The sequence below is a fragment of the Ruditapes philippinarum genome, unplaced genomic scaffold (assembly GCF_026571515.1).
Source record: "Ruditapes philippinarum isolate M1 unplaced genomic scaffold, ASM2657151v2 ctg536_1_1_1_1, whole genome shotgun sequence".
Classification (NCBI taxonomy): domain Eukaryota; kingdom Metazoa; phylum Mollusca; class Bivalvia; order Venerida; family Veneridae; genus Ruditapes; species Ruditapes philippinarum.
This window is the reverse complement of record NW_026855775.1, coordinates 303912-324326: the sequence shown is the minus strand read 5'-3', so window position 1 is coordinate 324326 and position 20415 is coordinate 303912. Positions and strand designations below refer to the sequence as shown.

The 20415-nt window shown below is 31.3% G+C and overlaps 2 protein-coding genes across 2 annotated transcripts; both read left to right on the top strand.

The window, feature by feature from the left end:
• Positions 1 to 1202: 1202 nt before the first annotated feature.
• Positions 1203 to 6203, top strand: LOC132744336 (interferon-induced protein 44-like). Its single transcript, XM_060733020.1, has 4 exons — positions 1203 to 1237; positions 3114 to 3317; positions 3766 to 3906; positions 5052 to 6203. The coding sequence occupies exons 2-4, from the start codon at positions 3153 to 3155 to the stop codon at positions 5235 to 5237; spliced, it is 492 nt and encodes a 163-aa protein (XP_060589003.1). The 5' UTR covers positions 1203 to 1237; positions 3114 to 3152; the 3' UTR covers positions 5238 to 6203.
• A 162-nt stretch (positions 6204 to 6365) lies between these two features.
• Positions 6366 to 20056, top strand: LOC132744348 (interferon-induced protein 44-like). Its single transcript, XM_060733035.1, has 7 exons — positions 6366 to 6773; positions 7639 to 7694; positions 11514 to 11726; positions 14451 to 14609; positions 15314 to 15482; positions 16520 to 16729; positions 17108 to 20056. The coding sequence occupies exons 1-7, from the start codon at positions 6734 to 6736 to the stop codon at positions 17170 to 17172; spliced, it is 912 nt and encodes a 303-aa protein (XP_060589018.1). The 5' UTR covers positions 6366 to 6733; the 3' UTR covers positions 17173 to 20056.
• Positions 20057 to 20415: the final 359 nt, after the last annotated feature.

Genomic DNA, 20415 nt, shown 5'->3' with positions numbered 1-20415 from the left:
GACATTTGTTCACAATGGGGTCAAGTCTTTTCCTTCAAAAGTAAATACTTTAAAAAATGTTCTAATGGAAAATTAATTGAAAATTTATAGGGCTTGGGATATTTAGCGTTATACATCGTGATTTGACCTCTACGACAATTGTTAAAATTGACCCTGCCCCGAAGGAAGGTCATATACTTTTTAATATGTACATATTAATAGTAAAATTCCATAATTCCTCGCATCTAAAACCATGAAGGCTTAATGCATTTTCCATGCAACATTTTCTTGTTTACCTCTACCAAGTGTGTTCAAATTATAGGTGGAGGTCTAAATTGGCCCCATTTGGGGATAATATATTGTTCTTTTATGTATATAGTAAAACGAAAAACAATGAAAGCTAAGGCTTAGATAATAGGCATGAGACATTATCTAGAATATCTAGTATATCAAATTTGTTGAAATCTTAGCCCTTGGTTTAAATGAGACCCGTCCTAGATTGTCTTGGATTTTTCTTATATGTAAATAGTTATACTAGATATTTGGCATAAAACATCGAATTGTTGACCTTAGAATAATAATTAAAATGTTTAAATCGTTTGAGGTCATTATCGTCAGAAGTGGGGAGGGTTGGGGTCATGGGTTATCCTTATATGTATACCAACAGTGCAGTCAGTGACATACTTAGCAACGATTGACTTTTCATAGCAGCAAATGACTTCCAGAGCATGAATCGACTTTCCATTTTTTTACAAGCATTGACTTTCCTTAATAAACACTTGAATCCATAGAAATCAGTGACTTTACGGAGCAATGAGTGACTTCCAAAGCAACCATTGACTTTCAATAGCGACAAATGTTCCATAGCAATCTTTTACTTTTCATTAAAACCAGTGTCTTCGCAACTATTGACATTTTATAGAAATAAATGTATTTCATAGCAATTATTTGACTTCCTATTGTTACCATTGCCTTTCGATATCAAACAGTTGAATTAAATAGTAACTAGTATTTTCATAGCAAGCAGCGACATTCTACATATAGATACTACAGAAACTTTGTGATATCAGTTTAAGATTAAGACTTAACAATATTAATTGTCATTAAGAGCCATTAAAATTAGAAGAGGGTTATTAAAGCCATCATTATATCTTGTTTAATACAGTATGTGTTTTACATAAACAAAGTTCTCAATTTTTTCATTCATATGTATGGTTTAGATGATGAATACGAAGAAGACTGGCTGGACAGACTTGAGGTAAGGTTGTGAAGTGATATTTTGGAACAAAATTTTGAATGCATCGTTTATAAATAGATAGAAAAAATATATCATACATTTAACTGGTCTACAAGGAGCACATTGTCCATAAGTATTTCAAATGTTGATAAAAACAACATAATTGTATCATTTTACATTCTTATAAAATTCTTTTGAATAAAAAATGTTGATAGTTATAAGTAATTTAGTATGAGAATTTATATGATAAATAATGATGTTTTGTTCTAGAATAATTAATTATCTGCTCCATATTAAAATGTCTTATCAGATCAAGTAACACTTGACATCGACCTTATATAATTCTTGTATGATTTAATGATATTAAATACTATCAACGTAATTATTTAACAGACCTTCCATTTTAAACTAACTGACTTTTAAGTTGATACAATCAACTAGGGCCGGGAATAATATTCGAATATTTGAAACACTTTTTCATGTTCTTTTAAATTAAGATCGTGAATTAAACCCTTGACCTTCACTTGACCAGTTTCTGACTTGATTTTACTTATTTTTCTTATATATATATATATATATATATATATATATATATATATATATATATATATATATATATATATATAATTATATATATTATATATATATATATATATATATATATATATATATATATATATATATTATCTGTGTGTGTGTTGGTGTGTGTGTGTGTGTGTGCGTGCGTGCGTGCGTGCGTTGGTGCGTGTGTGTGTGTGTGTGTGCTTTAATATTTCCGATCAATATAATTATATATATATATATAAATATACGTTTATTGTTTTTTGTGCTTATATATTTCCGATCAATCGATAATTGTCTTACTTTATGTGAATAACAATTATAAATCTGCACGTATTTATCGGCGCGTTATGAAAGTCTAGGAAATGTCTTTATCCCGTCTGAAGATATTTATTCCGTAGTAATACAGACTTTATGTGGTATTTACTGCGTTATAGCTTAAATTTTCTTAAGAATGTGTCATACCTTATTTAGAATTATTAATAAATAAAAAATATTTAATACAGTCAAGTTAAGTTTCAATATTATTAACACAAATGATCAGCAGCCGGATGAACTGAACAAAAGACAATCAAATGTTTTTCAAAAGTGTGAATATAAACAGATATATATATTGACAAGGTCGAATAGTATACTACTTTAATATGCTTGGAATAAAACGATTAAGAAAGACCTTTATTACTATGTCAAACTTTTTTGTTTTATTGATTGTAAATCGACATAGTAATAAAAGTCTTTCTTAATCGTCTTATTCCAAGCATATTAAAGTAGTATACTATTCGACCATTTCAATTTTTATTACGTAAAAGAGAAATAATTTTGTAAATACGAATATTGCAATACATTCGAACATGGAAAACAAAAATTCGAACATCAAATTCCTTATTCGCTCCCGGTCCTAATTTCAACTAATAAATCATGTAGGTGCAGTTCTTATTTTGGAGATGCTTACATATAAACGCTTAATGTTCATTTTTAAAAATGTATCAAAGAGTAAAATATTGTCAAGTAAAGAACAAAGGTAATTCAAACATTAAAAACATAAATCTAAAAAATCACTTATAATGGCTCAGAATATTAACAAAGATCCTTATTGCGTTAACAATACAGTAGAAATGCTGTGTTAATAACGCAGAAGAAACACGGTGATAAATACTGTAAAATCGAGATGGTAAAATCGGTCATTGTTTGCAGATAACATTTAAATTATTTCTTGAATTGTGAATATATTTACCTTTTCGGAAGGTCTTAGCACATTTTTGTCAAGGTGAATTTTCATGTAATGTTTTGGTTCATCTGAAGGCATGCAGTAGAAATATCGACATTCTTTTTGAAGGGCGACGATTTTGAGAACATAAAAAGAGACCTCATAGAAATGGTACCACTGTCTGGTTTAGATATCTGTCAATACAACATCTTGCTGCTTGGCGCTGTTGGAGCAGGCAAATCTTCGTTCATTAACACATTATCGACAGTGTTTACAGGGAAGGTCGAACCAATTGCCCAGTTCAGACAATCTGTATCGAGCGTCACAACTAAGGTAATGTATATTGTAAATTTACATATGGATGTTTTGTGGCTGCCGTAAAATCATTATTGTAAAAATCTCTAATCATTGAATAAAATAACTAAGTGCTGAGCAGCTACTACAAAGAAAAATTGTCAGATAAAAAAGACATAACAAGGTTTTCAATATTCTCTTTCTTATTTTTGATTTCATTGCTGTCGAAGGAACTCCCCTTTCACAATATGTTTTTCAAATTAGTTTTCGTCTAAATATTAACAAATTATTAATGAAAAATGATTCAAAAATTGAACAAATTCATTCTTTGAGGTTGAATTATCCTACTCTTAGAAAAAAGTATGCTATTCAATTATATGTTTTATTAAATCTAAAATGATTGTATTATTTGCTTTAATATGCCTGTATTGTTGAATGTTGAATGTTTTTTATATATATTCTTGGATATTTTATTTTTATTGAGTAGCTAAAGAAATATGATCTCAGGTCTGCAAATGATGACACATTGAAATTACGCATTTTCGACATTAGAGGATTTGAAAGTAAAAGAGAGAATGACAAAGAACTTGAACTTTTAATAGATGGACGGATACCTGAAAACTATCAAGTAAAGTGATCCGACAAATTTGTTATATGTTTCAATTACTACTTAAATCAATATTGAAACAATTTATCAAGTAATTTTTGTACAACGAAGTACTTTATGATTTTGTCTAAATTATGCTCTCAATTATGCTCTCAAACGTAAACGCTAGATATTTGTACATAATTTACAAAGTCAACAAAAATGATGACAAATAGCAAAACAAATTGCGAATTTACTCATATGTATAGCACTCCATTTCATTCGTATATTGTATTGAATCACGGGCAAGCAACAGTTTTACGACAGGAGAAATTTTCCCGATACTTTGTTTTGTTTTCTTTTGCCATTCGAAGAAAAGCGTCGTAATAAAATGGTTTGTGTCGTTCCCCAACGAGAAAATAACGTGTAAAACTAAATAGAAGAGGAACAGATTTTATGTAATATGCATATCGCAAACATTCCGTCGATAGACAATTAATTTTTCTTAGGGAATTGGCTAAACTACCGTTTATAACCATGCTCGCTCAAACCTAGTCTGAAACTTTTTTTTAACTTGACAGTCAAGTTTCCATTGTATCTATCTGACTATTTACTATTCGGTGTGATATAGCATGTAAATTTGATTTACTAATTATAATTTTCAAACAAGTTCGAATTCAAATCAGACTAACCATAGGCAATTTTAATTTATTTGTTCATTAAGAATTTTTCTAAGGCAAGGACATTGTTCACCACGATATGTATCAATGTCATATTTGTCTGGTCGTTTTTTCTATTCCTATTTTCTTACTGTGATCCATATTATTTTGCAGAAAATAATTTAATCTTATTTATACCCGCCCTTTGTTGTAATAAACATCCATGAATTGTTTTACTTAGAGGCCCTATGCCGCTTGTCATTGATATGAACTTGCCATATTAAAAGTTTTAAAATAACATTCGTAATAACACATCTATTGAAGTTTTACACCATTTCATAAGTAAATTTTGAGTTTTGCATCAGTCTCTACCAGAGGGAAGGGATGGGGGAGAGGTAACTTGTATTTAACAATATAATACAGGTAAACGAGTCGTTTTGGTAGATTTTAAGTTTCCATTCATTTTACTTACAGGTGTAAATTTAGGTGTTGAACCTATAGCTTTGTAATATAATTAATATATTTTAGTTTCCAGACACGGTCAACCCAGATGATATAAAAGAAAGACCAAATCCAACATTTAATGACAAAATACATTTAATCTGTTTTGTGGAAGGAAATTCTGACTATGAAAAGCTCTCCACTGATTTAAAGGAACGATTACTCAGAATCAACCAGGTTATCTGTAATACAGGTTATATGTTACACGAATGAAATAAATTATTGTGCTTGAGTACTATGTCTTAACTAATGTTAACAATTTTGTAATTATATCAATATTTACAAATAATTTATTTCTTATTAGAATCTCGATCACCTTGTTACCGACCAATAAAGCTAACCGCTTTATCATGGCTTGTATGTGACTTCTATTTGAGTGTACTAAAATGGGAATATACTACTCACAAATTACAATTTATTACCCGTTAACAAGTTCTCAACCCAACAACCAATGCGAACTTTGCTTCTTTGTGCGATCGGATCGGATGATGTTTACAACACTTCTTGGCAACTTCTACTGCACAATGTACTATCACTATCGCGCAAACACGGTGCATATACGAGGTTTTACGATTCTTTTGCGACTTTAAATACGCTATTGGAATATGAACATTAAGCAAGTCTTTAGCGGTCTAAACACGGTCCATACACGACCAGGTGTGATAATGAATGTTAACAGTATCATTCATCATTCACTCCTCTTTCGAAAGTTCAACGCTACCAATTCAGTCATGGTCAAATTGATGTTAAAAGGTCAAGATTGGTACTAACTATTAAAGTAGAACATTTTGAGTGCTTTTCTGTCTATGAAAGTCTTATATAATTTATGATTTGGCCGGTCTGCTTTAGTAGAAATCAGTTTAATTGTAAGCTAAACGGTGCAGTTGAAAAATGAATATTTGTGTTTGGAAAGTGCGTATGTACGTAAAGATGTCGTGTATCGTTATAGCTGGCATGATTTGTCGGACAAACGAAAGTGAGAGTGGGAATCATGAGATCAATCATCAATAACATTCAATGTACACATTAAATACTCGCGTAGTGGTCGTGATACATGCGTCTTGAATATTAATTTTTGCGAATCAGTATGTTTAAATGATATGCAATAATTGTGAAATAAATATATATTTCGTGTCGGGACCGTGCATAGACAAAACGATCAAAAAGAGAACAGTTTATGCCTTGGAGTTTAAATGATCGTGCAGAGTTGTGAATTATATTTTTGCGTTTAAATATGGTCAAATTTGGAATTAGATTTTGAGCAGTCATGTCGCCTCAGATCGGTAAATTGTTATATGAATAGTGCTCTCTTTGAAAATTATGCCTAGCGATATTCTAAGAAATAATCTGATTTTAAGGAAAACGCTATTTTGCTTTCTACATGTAATTTTCCGTTTCCTATAAGGATTAACTATATTATATATCATATATTCAATTGCAAAACAGTGTAAGTCCTTTTGTATTAATTGTTTATTTCTCTTAAAGGATTGCCGATATTGGTAGTTGCAACAAAATTTGACAAGCTCTGTCCCAAGATATTCGAAAATGTTGATCATCTTTTCAAAAGTCCAAAGGCAGAAAAAGCAGTCAACGATATTGCTAACTTCCATGGAGTTAATAAAAATCAAGTGCTTCCCGTGGTGAATTATGTTAATGAAGACGCCTGTGTGGTCATAAAAGATCAGCTAGCGTTGAAAGCTCTCTATAGGATGTATCAGTCAATAGAGGGTCATTTAAAACATCATACAGGTTCTTCAATTTATACATATATACTTAACACTTATATCAATTATATCTTCAAACTAGCAATGAAATTCTTATGAGAGTTTCATGTGCGAAAGAAATGCACATAACACCACTTAAATGTAAAAGGTATATTTTGTATTAACATGTGTCTAGTTCTTTATTACTGCAACTCTAAAATGACCTATATAATCTCAGTCGACGTGTTGCTTTGTCTATCGCCTCGGCATGTTCTTTGGGCTTAACATCACCATGTGGGCAAGGCAACATAAAGCGATATAGCGTAGCCTATTTAGAGTAGCATTAATTAAAAAACTAAATTCATAACAAAAGAGATATAGCATCCAATGGTAGTCTTCTGTTTCACAAGTCTCTATCATATTTCAATGAACATAAATTTGATTCCCTACAATCACTGATTTGTTTTTTAGCAGAATGTAAAATTTAGAAAAACAGAAAGGCAAAATAGAAACTGCTTCATCCTCAGTTCATGGACTGTAGCGGTATTTCCATAATACCGTACACGCCCACAAGCTCCGATTTAAGAAGACTTTATCATTTAAACATGCAAATTTTCGTTTTTATTATTAAAAAAAATCCCTAGATGAGTTCATAAGGTGAAGCCTTCAATGTGACACGTTCGTGCCATTCTATAAATAATGTGTATGGCACCGCACTGAAAGAATTCGTGTGCCTTAAAAGAGTAATTGTAACTCATGCAAGTGCAAAAAGGATGCTTAGAAAACAAGACAAGTATTAAAACGCACTGTATTGCATTAATACAGAATTGGGAATTACATACCAAAATAGCTGCATAAAATTATATTTAACTTTTTGACGACAAAGTTCATGTATTTTATGTATATTTCAGACATGAAGGTTGTTCCTGAAGGCTGGAAATCTCGTCAAGATGTATTGCCTGACTGGGTAAATAACATTGATTTCATATTAATTGCAGCAGTAACATAATGTTTAGAATGACAGGGAATGCAATCTCAAACAATTCTTGTATGCCATACCCACGGGGGAAGAAGTGTTACACGAAGGATGGAGTTCTTATGATAACTTGTTCAGGAGTTCTTGTGATAACTGTCACGGAGTTCGTCGGAAAAAATCTGTATATACTACAAAAACAATCGGTAAAATGGTTATTTTCATCTTTCCAAAATGAGTTTTAGGTGCTAAATTAAACTTAAATGATTAAGCTTGTCTTACATCTTGCATTTTGTGTCAAAAACTAATTCACAGACTATTTTTCATCGCCTCTTGCTTCAAATCTGGTAGTTTTGAGTAAAATTTCCAAATTATTTGCCAATTCACAAGTATTGACCTGTTTATTTCTGGTCTTCATCCTTGCCATACATAATTACCTAATTATAATGCAAAATTGCAAACATAAAGCACCGGCTAACAGATTTATACCCGATTTTTCAAATGTCCCGGAGTTCTTGTGATAACACTGAAGATGTCACAGAGTTCTTATGATAACTTTTGTTATTGCCAGTGTGTTTCTTGCGCTAAATCACGGCACGTTTTGGCGTTTATTATCATTCAATAAGATTGTAAATCATTATGAAATGCAGTACGATCATCCTTTGCACAAAATGTGGACAAAACGTTGGTCTTTGAAGTGTCTGCAAATGATAAATAGGTGATAGGCTATCATCTACAGTAAAATTGAACTAGCGGCCACTGATACTAGTATTCAGCAGTCACAAAACAAAAAATGTCTCAAAACGTACACGTTGTTCTCAGTTTCACAAGTTTTAAGCAACCACCTTTCTTAAGCAGACAATATATACGCATGCTTCCCTTACCTAAGGGCTAAGTAATTTGTATCATTTTATACCATAATAAATAAGTATATAACCAGGATAATTTCCACACCTATGTCATAAAAAAGTACGGTACGTGATAAAAACTCAACTGCGGTTGGCTCTCACTACTGATCTCTCGAAAACAATTTGAACTGTCCCTCCAGGTTCCAGATTTACCTAGAATGGGATTTCAGTTATTGTGTATGGGCATTCAAACCAGAATTCCCCAGGTGTTGCTTGTAAGTGTCGCAAGTTCTCTAATGTAACTTAAAACAACAGACAAAACTTTGAAACATATTAATCGCTGTACTATTATAACTGCTGTATTACATAGAAAACAAATGTTTCTCTGATTGATGCAGTAATATAGATCTGAGAAAAAATAGACTGTATGTCTGGATGAAAATGATAAAGGGCCAGAAAACTGCTAGGGGCCGGAAACTGCTAGGAAACCAGTACATAAATCCTTTTTCCAGTCTACGAAATCTGCATCAAACAAAAAATACTATGAAAAAAAAAACAGGGGTAAGAAATAAAATCTTTTGAACTAAAATACACTCAAAACCAACATTATATATCCTATTTTTGCGCAATGGATGAGCGTACTACATTTCATAATGATTTACAATCTCATTGAATAATAAAAACCGCTAGAATGTGCCGTGATTTAGCGCAAGAAACACACTGGCAATAACAAAAGTTATCATAAGAACTCTGTGACATATTCAGTGTTATCACAAGAACTCCGGGACATTTGAAAAATAGGGTATAAACCTGTTAGCCGGTGCTTTATGTTTGCAATTTTGCATTATAATAAGGTAATTATGTATGGCAAGGATGAAGACCAGAAATAAACAGGTCAATACTTTTGAATTGGCAAATAATTTGGAAATTTTACTCAAAACTACCAGATTTGAAGCAAGAGGCGATGAAAAATAGCCTGTGAATTAGTTTTTGACACATAATACAAGATGTAAGACAAGCTTAATCATTAAAGTTTAATTTAGCACCTAAAACTCATTTTGAAAAGATAAAAATAATCATTTTAACGAGTGTTTTTGTAGTATATACAGATGTTTTCCGACGAACTCCGTTACAGTTATCACAAGAACTCCTGAACAAGTTATCATAAGAACTCCAGCCTTCGTGTAACACTTCCTCCCCCGTGATACCAAACGTTGCAAATTTATTATCTAAAAGCTTGTTTCTATACCTAATATATGCAGGTTACATAAATACACTGAAGTTAATATAATATTGTTTGGGATAAGGAAGGGGGTTTGGGTGGTGACCAATCAACGTACCGAGCCCCTGTCGTCAACTATCGTTTTAGCTCTTAAATTTCATTTCTTGTTATATTATCAACATATTAGAAGATCACCACAATTAAAGTGGTATTCGGAGGTAAAAATGTTATATTCCGGGAACATCCGTGTCCTTTGTACACCTTTCTACTTTTCATTATTTTCTACGCATATAAATAGAACTCAAAACAATAGGCCTAGTATAAACGCTATAAAATACTGAACAAAACGCTGCTAGTTATGTGGATGAAGGCAATATTTTGCGAATTCAATTTCCAAGTTAGACTTAAAGCTGCGTTTTATAAACTTGATAAAGAAAGAAATAGTTCCATTCCGCTAATTAAATTGTTTCATATCGACTCCCGATCTAATTTTGGGTGCCCACACAGACAGCAAAAAGGAGTTGCATAAGCCTTGAATTCTGCAACCGCATTTTGGCCAAACTAAAGTACAGTTCCTGCATAAGAAAATCCGCTTTTGGGTCATCCGTACACCAAAAAAAAAAATCAACCAACATTGCTTTTAGTAGCAGTCTTAATTGTACAGTAAATTTCCGCATTATATATATTATGGATGTTTTCAAACAAATTCATTCTTAAAAAATGATTACTTTTTTGTGAACAACAGGGCTAATGCACAGAGTAACGAAAACGGTAGAAGTTGTTTGCACAAGAAAATATTATATATTTGCTGTGTTTAAATTAGCATTTTTTTAAATTATTTTTAAAGTTAATCATTTGTACGAAACACAAACACGAGCTTATTATATTTTTCCTTTGCATGTTGAAATTCGTATACGCTCTTTAGTGTAAGCGTTGTAGTTTCCTTTTCAAGTCATAATTTAAGAACAATATGTGTTAAGATTAAGAAGCACATCAATACTATTTAAGGTTAAATAAGCTATAGAATGCTTGATTTTTTATTCGATGGACATAATTTTGACTTACCTGTCACCAAATTTCGCAAAACTATTACATAAATAGGAAATACTATCATTTTATAAGGATTTACAAACTGCCCTTTTTCTTGATTAAGTGTTTCCAGCATCGAATTACTATGTCGTTTATTTGACATTACTGCAGCTGCGCAGTTTGTTTCTCGTGTCTCGCACATTGTTTCGCGGATTTTGTGTGTGTGAGCGCTCGTGTACATGCGTGCGTGTTTGTGTGTATGTGTGCGTGCGCGGGTGTGTTGGTGCGTGCGTGTGCGCGTGCGTATGTGCGTGCGTGCGTGCGTGTGTGCGTGTGTGTGTGTGTTGACATAATTTACATCTCAGAATAGAATTAATAAAATTTTAAAGAATATGAAATTTGAAGTAAACAATTTATTTTTTCTCTCTTTTTTTAAGTAAAAGTAATTAATTATCCACAGTGTCTTAAAGATATTTTTCATATCATATATTTATACATGTACCCTTTACTGGCAATTCAGAAACGATAACACTTATTTTCTATCTATTTGTTTAAATTTAATACTTCATGATCAGGTTCAGAAAAACTTAATATCATTAATTACCCGTTTGATGTTTAACCATATAATTTTTTAGATTTACATAATTATCCTATTGTTATCAAATGGTTTAGGTCATCCTTGAACAATTTTTTTAAAATAATTATCTTTTCAAGAGGGATGACATTGAAAAGAGAAATTTGTTGAGTGAAAGAATGCTACCCTTTGAAGGCAGGAACCTAAGAATTTTGTTGGTTGGTCCTGTGGAAAGTGGTAAATCGAGTTTTATCGATTCGGTTCAATCTGCACTTCGTAGTAAAATTGTTTTAAATACCAATACTGGATCTGCGGGGGCAATGACAGATAACCCAGTTTCTACCACAGAAAAGGTATTATAATATTATTTTGTATACATAATGTAAGTTCATTAAATGTGGTTTTATGATGTGTAGTATCGGTCGAGTTAATTGCGTTGAGATGTTTTCTTTCAAGGTGAATATAGCTTAATTATTAATTACAAGTGCATTTTTGGAATTTGGCATGATTTACGCGATTTATGGCACAACTTTATCATTACATTCATGCTGTGATGAAAGATACTTATGGTTATGTTACTTATCAATCAGGCGATACGCCTTTGATACTTTTGTTTAAGTAAACCACTCAATAGTACCGAAAGAATCAACAGGAAGAATCAGGTTTGCTTTAAAAGTTTGTATACATGCAACGTCTATACTCATACGTGACATCACGTCTTATTTAATACAAGGTGTGAAATCGAATCCGGATGTATTTTCACGGTTGACAATAACTGTAAATTCTTTAAAGAAGAACAACATACATTTTAGATATCCTTGCTAAATATGACGAGTGTAATGTAAGTGACATAGGACAGGGCCAATTTTGACCTAAAGGATATGATTAATTCAACATTTGTAAAATAATTCGTTGTGATGCAACATGAATAATAAAAAGTATTTTATGGATTTTGTAGTTCATTTTGAAATGTGTATACTCTATAAGTTTATGTTAACTAAGTGTCCATGTCCCATTTGATGATGGTTATTGTAAGCAAATGATACAAATCTGCTGTCTACTAGACAATGCAAGATGCAAAGAAAATTAGTGTTTAAAACATTAGTGACACATAACAGTCGACAAAGTAACACTTACGCCAAAAACTCGTGTCTAAGGTAATGAAATCTCGGAGGAAGCATGTTCAAGTCATGTTCACAATATAAGTTTATGTGCATTTAGTGACCCCCAAGGTCACTAAAATAAAAAAAAAACTTTCACAGAATTAACATGAAAAATAATATAAGTTGAGTATACGAGTACACCACACAAACAGAAGGAGAAAAAACTTTGAAAGATAATTATTCGGAGACCGTTATTAATAAGAATTAAAAAAAAATCCATGGCTAAGACCAAACAAATATACATGTATTTACTAAACATTTGAAGTGTCGAATCTTATCTGAATGATGATGTTAATTATATAAACATAAGGAGGCTGCAACAAAACTGTGAGAAAAGTTTTAATAGACGGCCAATAAATTCAAACGAAAAGAAAGAATGTCTTATGCTTTAGGAATGTATCGGGCATTTCTGGATTTTTCAGGATTATATTTCTTTTTTTTAAACGCTACATGAAAAAACTTGTAAGAGCGCTGGGTATTGAAAAAATATATGACAGGCCAAGCAGGTCTCTGCAAGGCTAGAAATGGCTGGTTATTATACAGTTATAATAAATTGGCTGGGCTTTTAGAAATACTAGTATTATTTCAGGGCATTTCAAATGTCGAATTTTTTTTAGATGGTATACTTGAATTAAACTTCGTTTTGAACCATTGATTTGGTAAATATTAATAAAAACTGTATTGTATACAAACAAATGTGTTTTTTATAAAAGGAACAAATCTAAAGACAAACGTTAAGTCGAACAATATATTTTTAACAATAAAAACACATTATCAGAAAATGAAAAGTAAATCAATTTATTTTTGTTTTTACCAAATTTGTTTTGTAATTAACGATAATTTCATGAGATTATTCCTGCCATGTTTATGAATGTGCAGCCCGTTGCGGCCTCATGCTCATATTTTATGTATGCGCAAAATATCAACATTCCAGTTTGACGTCATCTTTAAGCTATTTTGAGACTTACAAACGAAATCTTTGATTTTTAACTACACTGTTAGGGAGAGCTAAGCAAAACAATTACAACATTAATTTTGATTGAAATGCAAAGGATATTCTAAGTTCTTTATACATTTTCCTTCTTGAAGGTATGGTTAGATTGAAGAAGTTATGTGTTTTAGTTTTTTTTTTAAACTTTAAAATCTTTATAGATATTTTTCAAAAAACAATTGCATTTCATAAAAATGTGGTTGATGACTTGTTATAGATTGATGTGCATAATTATAATAATTATTTGAATTGCCCTTTTATAAGGCCAAATAAAAGATACTTCTCGCCATTTATTAATCTGTAGTACTTCAAGATAGGCTTAGACTTAAAATATGATAAACAAGATCAACAAGTAAAGGCGGCGTTTAATGAACGCAACCCCCACACGACCCAGCAACAAGAGCCAGTGGCAACGAGCCCAGACGGACCCCAAACAAAAACAGGACAGGGCACAAGACAGAGCTCGGACAGGCCAATCACTAAATGATAAATAATTTGTAACACAAAGTCAAAGGGCACAGGAGAAGGGGACAGGAGACCGGAGGAAGGGGGGGGGGGTAATCAAAGAAATAAAAACTAGGGGTAATGGGGGAAGATACTTACCGTAGACGAGAAAATAACAAGGGACACAAGCAAAAGTGTCACCAAAACAGTATGAAACAACATAGACATACATCTGAGAAACATAGAGGGGCTTGTAGTGTACGATTTAAAAAAGCGATATCAATGTAAGAATTGAAGAAATCAATTCAGGTCAAGACTGATCCGAAGATAATGTACGGTCCTAAATTAGTCATTTCCCTCGGAGACATTATCAATTTTTATAGCTTGGCGATTATAACCTTTCGTAACTTGTGATGTCGTGTCATAATAATAAATAACCATGATCTATGATCTGTTAAAATAATGCACATTTATTACAGTTTAAGCTTTATAACATTGAGTATGTTGACAAAGATACAGGCGCCACACGGAGGAGCGGTATATATCTAGGAGATACTCCTGGCTTTCAAGAACAAGATGGCATCAAAGAAGATCATGTCAAATTTATTATCAGTGGAAATGTGCCGGATGGTTTCAAAGTAAACTAATTTGATGATAGATAATAGCATGTTCAACCACGTTAAAGCATTGTCTAAATCACCAAATCTGATTTTATGTTGTTGTTGTTGTTTATGTTACCTAAATAATTTGTAAGAATAAAATTAATTATGATTTCTCATATCTGTCGTTCATTTATAAAAATTAAATTCAATTTTTGACCACTGTTATATATCAGCTCGTAATTGGCCATTAACTTTCAGTAATAATAAAGCCCAATTTGCATTTTCACAGACTGCTTTTGTTTACTGTGTACTCCTTTGTTTTATTTATTATTATTTTAATGTCACCAATGATCCACGACAGCTATGAAACACTGTAAAACAGCATATTAATGTTCTGTTTGTTTTAGATTTGGTTCAAATGATTCTTTGATTCCAAAATCTTACGTTTAAAATTAATATGTAAAAAAAGTTTCATTTTGTCCTTTTTCACATTAATAGACTAAATAAAATTGAGTGTGGGATGATAGTTATTTTCAAGAAAATACTTTCTTTGATATTTCTTTCTTTGAACCTTTGAATAACAGCTGTACTATTTTAACCATTACCTATTTAAGGTTTTAATCTCTTGGTATAAAGTAAAGCTGCAACCTTCAACCATACTAGTCTTTTGTGTAACACCACGCTGATAATTTTATTGGATTTGCACTTCTCTACACATTCAGCATTAATTTTTGTTTCAGATCATTAATGGAATTCAAGATTCACAAGATGACTTTCAGAGAGACCCACAACCAGGTGACAAAATACATTGCGTATGTTTTGTTTTCGACTGTGAGAAAATACTAAAGGGCCTTTCAGAAGCTATTAGAACGTCCATGAGGAAACTGCGACGGGATCTCATTGACAAAGGTCCATTGTCATTTGATTGGATTAAACAAACAATAATGCATTCTTTGTGTAAGACTAAAGTGTAAAAAAGAAATACATGAAAAGTATTCATTTTTCGAGATATACCCTAAAAGCGTTGTAATCTAATAAACTCAAAACAATTTGAAAGGGAAATAACCAGTGATAAAACTTGTATAAATATGGTCTATCTATAAGCATTTTTGCTGCACTTATTCATTATCCCTCGTGTACAGGACTCTATCAAACCTAGTCTGCAACTTAATGTAATTTGTTGTAATTACTGCTTCCGAGGGATTATTTTGATTCCATATTATTATACTTCACTACAACAGGTCTCAAGTACCGTGTGGCAGCTGTAAAAAGTTGCCCAATAGTTTACTTCAGTGTTGTTTTATATTTATGGTACTTCGGGATCATTGATGCCAGCACTTTTAAGTATTGAGAATAATTGAGTACCGCTTAAGTCGGTAGTACGGAGCGTGAGGGGTGTAGCACTTATTTATTATCCTTCATGTACAGAACTCAATCTAACCTAGTCTGCAATTTTCATGTAGTTTTGTTACGATTTATGCTTCCAAGGGATCACTTTGTTTCCAGATTTTTATATAAAGTCATGTATGAGAGATATATGTAAGAAAAATGTTAACATATCGGTCAGTATTGAATACTTGACTATAACTTGTTATTGAAATGAAGTAAACTGTGTATTCGCTGATTACACGCTCATATTTGCGCCTTTTATGAATCCAGGCTCCCTAATTTCTAAATGTTTTTAAAAAGTAAGTCAAAATAGACAATGCGAGTATATTTAGGTTGGCATGATGACTGTAGTAAAGTTAACCCAAATGTGTGACTATCACCGGAATTGTAATATTGCTTAAGCATTTATCACTCTGACGTGCGATACTTGGTGTTTTATCATAAGCCACACATCTACAAGCAAAAGAAAACTTTATTTAACATCTTCGGGAATACGCGATTTATTTATATAATTATATAAATCTATGACTAATAACAGAAATAAAATTCAATTACAGGTTGTCCATATATAGTGATCCTGACAAAATGCGACAAGGTAAGCAATTCGCTGAAGACTGGTAGACAGAGAATTTTTTTAGACAGTAAAATAAACGAATGCAAGGACAAACTCAAGGGTGAGTTCGGGTTCAGACAACAACAAGTATATCCTATAGTGAACTACGAAGAACAAAATGTGGTGGATAAACAAACTGATAGACTCATTTTAGGTATGCATGTCTTTTTTCATCCTTTCTAACAAATTTAATAATTGTAGATGACTATCTTAGCCGTGTCGCCATGTAGTCTCATCCAGTGCAAGGTAAATAGGTGACCTATGGGTATTATTCACTTATTTAATAACATATTTAAAGAATAATGCATACTTTTGTGCTTGAGTAGAACTATAGAAAGAGCAAGGAAAAGGGGCATTTCAGTGTTTCAAAGTAATTATGCCTATAATATATCATTTGTCAATTTCTAAAGCAAATTCTGGAACGATTCAAGTTATTACAACAAAATATAATAATGTTCAATGTATATTAAAACGCTCGAAAAATAGAACTCGTTTTCCCGACGCATATACATAAATGTTCATTATTTTTCAGCTGCTTTCTTCGAAATTCTTGAACTCGGAAACAGTCATATGGAAAGGGCTGCACAACAAGAATAAAACAAAGGAATACAAACTGTTTGTTTAACAATAGGAATATCTCCAGTATTACGTTAGAAAAGATATATTAAATGACGCAAAATGCCTTCGATACAGTTTTTATAATTTTCAATTACCTTTGCAAATAATAGGACGTTTATTGTCATTTAATGACACTTTCTACACACGTTTGAAAATATATTTACTTGAGTCCAATTAAGAATGTTTGAGCACCGAATAAAGAATTAAGTGCAACTAATACATGTATGCGTTTATTACGCCAAAAATATTGTTATAAGCATATGTATTTACCTGCACTCTTTGACTGAGAAAAATTAATAACATTTTTTTTGTAGACCAAAATGGAACACTATTGTACGAGTTTTGAGTTTAAAAATTCATATTGTTATCTGTGGATAGAGTTTCGAAACAAGTTTATTGCATCATGCCTTTTTTAATTGGAAATATTATTTACTTTATGTTTGTTTGCGCCAAATTGTTTTTTGAAATCAGTTCATGAATCTAATAATATTCAAAATACTTGCTACCTTTATAGACGTTTTCATGTTTAAATGTTGAATTCTGCTTAAGCCCGTGCTAGGGGTAGTGAACGGTAGTTTGCACTTGAGAGTCCATTTACAGATTCAATTAAAACGATAGTGTAACAATTTTTTTTTCGTTTTGGACTTTTTTAAAGATTCTTCTCTAATTTACATATTTTATATGTCATGCATATAATCAGTATCATGAAGTTGTATACTTTGATGCTTTTGTATAAAATAAATTGATATTTTGTTTTCAAAATCAAATGTGATACAGAAAAGTATACAACAGAAAACAACCTGGCAAACTTTTTTCTGTTAGATTAATTTTCTTGAAAGTTAAAAAAGATATCACCTAGAATCCTATTTTTTTCCTTGTTGATCATTGACTAGTAATTTGAAACAACTGTCATTTTAAGGAGTATTGGTCCCAAAACATAAGCTCGACGGTCTTATGTTTTTAGATAATATATTCTTTAAACATGGTGGAAATAAAACACTGTGATTTGAATGTTGATGCAATAGAAGTAAAGTCACACATTATTAAATAAATATATGAATTTATGCAAGTCTAAATGCGTCAAGTGGTGTTAAAGAATAAAAGTGATGGTTATATATGATGCAATATATTATACTTAACTTGCTAAGCACATACGTTTCTTGCTTTATTATGACAAGTATAAAAATAATTCAATTATTAATTTTGCATCGTTTAATTCAGCAATATTTTGAGATGGTTCCCACGTATTATCGAGTAGGTCTTACCACGTGGTCACTGGAAGCATGTAACCCTCGTTTTCTGTTTTCAGTTAGACAGAGACACATTATTTTCCTTATTCACCAATATTACAAACGTATGGTCATTCAAATGTCAGCCTGTTTTGCATTGACTGTGACATGACAAACGCTATGATAGAGCGGCATTTAAACTCACGTAAACGTCCTACTGGTTACGTATATGATTGTGGTGATTGATGTTTATTTAAGTTATTAAATACTTCCGTCTACTACTTAAGTTTTTCTTACTATGGGTTAATATTTAATTTAAGTGTAGCACTACCTGACAGTCTCGTGGTACGCACGATATTTTATTTTAATAGCAATTACACGACAATATCGTTTGCATGCTGTGTTTTTTTATTGTTGTTGTTTTTGTTTGTGTGTTTCATTGTGCTTTTTTATTTAAAAAGTGTGCATACATTTAGCTTAGATGCTTATACCATTAATCTGTATTCTTACTGTTTGAGTATCACTTAAAATATATTGATCTATCAATATTTTATAAGATACACATGACCTAGAAAATCAAAGTGAAATTATGTGGAAGCATTGCTAAAAGCTTTTAAATTATACTTTCTTAAATTGCAAAAGAATATCTATAAAAGCAAGAAATGAGAAGCAAAAACGATTTGAAATTGTACCATTTCAACTTTTTCAACAAAAAATCAACTTTGCTACTTATCAAGTTTTAAATTGTTTGTTGAGTATAAGTTATTGATGATTATCTTTCAGACGCAAGGTATAGTATAGTTATTTCGCAATACTATATATTTCAAAATACAACACAGTAAAAACTTATGTAATCATTCTTATTTGAGCCAAAGTATATAACAGTGGACCAGTTATTTAAAATGCATGTTAATTTCATGTCATTAAAGATGCGGAAGACAAAGATAGGCTAAAACTTTTTATAACAACATTATATTAAAATGTTATATGAAGTATGATATTCGCTTTATTCTTATTTTTAGATCGTATTTTTCAACAACACACTCGCAGTGAAAGCAAGCCTATGTATTTTTATAACTAGATTTGTAAAGCAGATGTGCTTTGTTATTTATCCATGATGTATTTTTGTTTTTAAATAAAATATTTGTCTAATTATATTTTTAATTCAGCTTAACAGTTCAACAATAAACCAATCATTTGCAATTTTGTCACATTTAACAATATTATAAACAATATAACTATGTACTTTTTGCTGAGATCACAATTGTTGTTGTTGTTTGTGTGTGTGCGCGCGTGTGTGTGCGTGCGTTTGTGTGTGGTGCGTGTGTACGTTTAAATATACATATAATCAAAATATTTAGTTTTTCTACGTATAACAGGAAAATTGACAATTCAAAAGAAAAATAAAAAATAAAAACTGTTAACAATTTGAAAAAGAAAGTTACACATTCAAATTTTTGTATTTTGTCAAATAGAATCCAATTATCAAGTATTCCATAATCCAAATTGATACTTTGTTATCCTACTTGGCAAGAACTTTATTGGTGTATAAGAATGTCATTGAGTTATTTCATGTTAAATATCAGCTCTATGCCACCTAGTATAACTGTAGTATAAAACAGATAATAAATGCATTTATTATATACTTATAAATGAAATATTGAGAAATATTGATGAAATAAAATGCATATTTTCATTTTTCGTATTTTCACTGTAAAAATTTATTTTTCACTGCAGTGAAACATATTTTCCGTATTTTCACTGGTGTCTTGCCGGACTACTTTCTTTTAAATTCTGCCAGTACACAAAATTTAAGGGAAAGTCTTTCAAATTTTATCGCAGAAAAGAGAAAAATGTACATAATAAACAGAAAATTCAAGTTTTTTCTATAAATACATGATTTATTTCATCTTGTGGCATGAAAATTACCATATTTCACTCGTGGCTACCGCCACTCATGAAATATTTATTTTCATACCACTCGATGAAAATA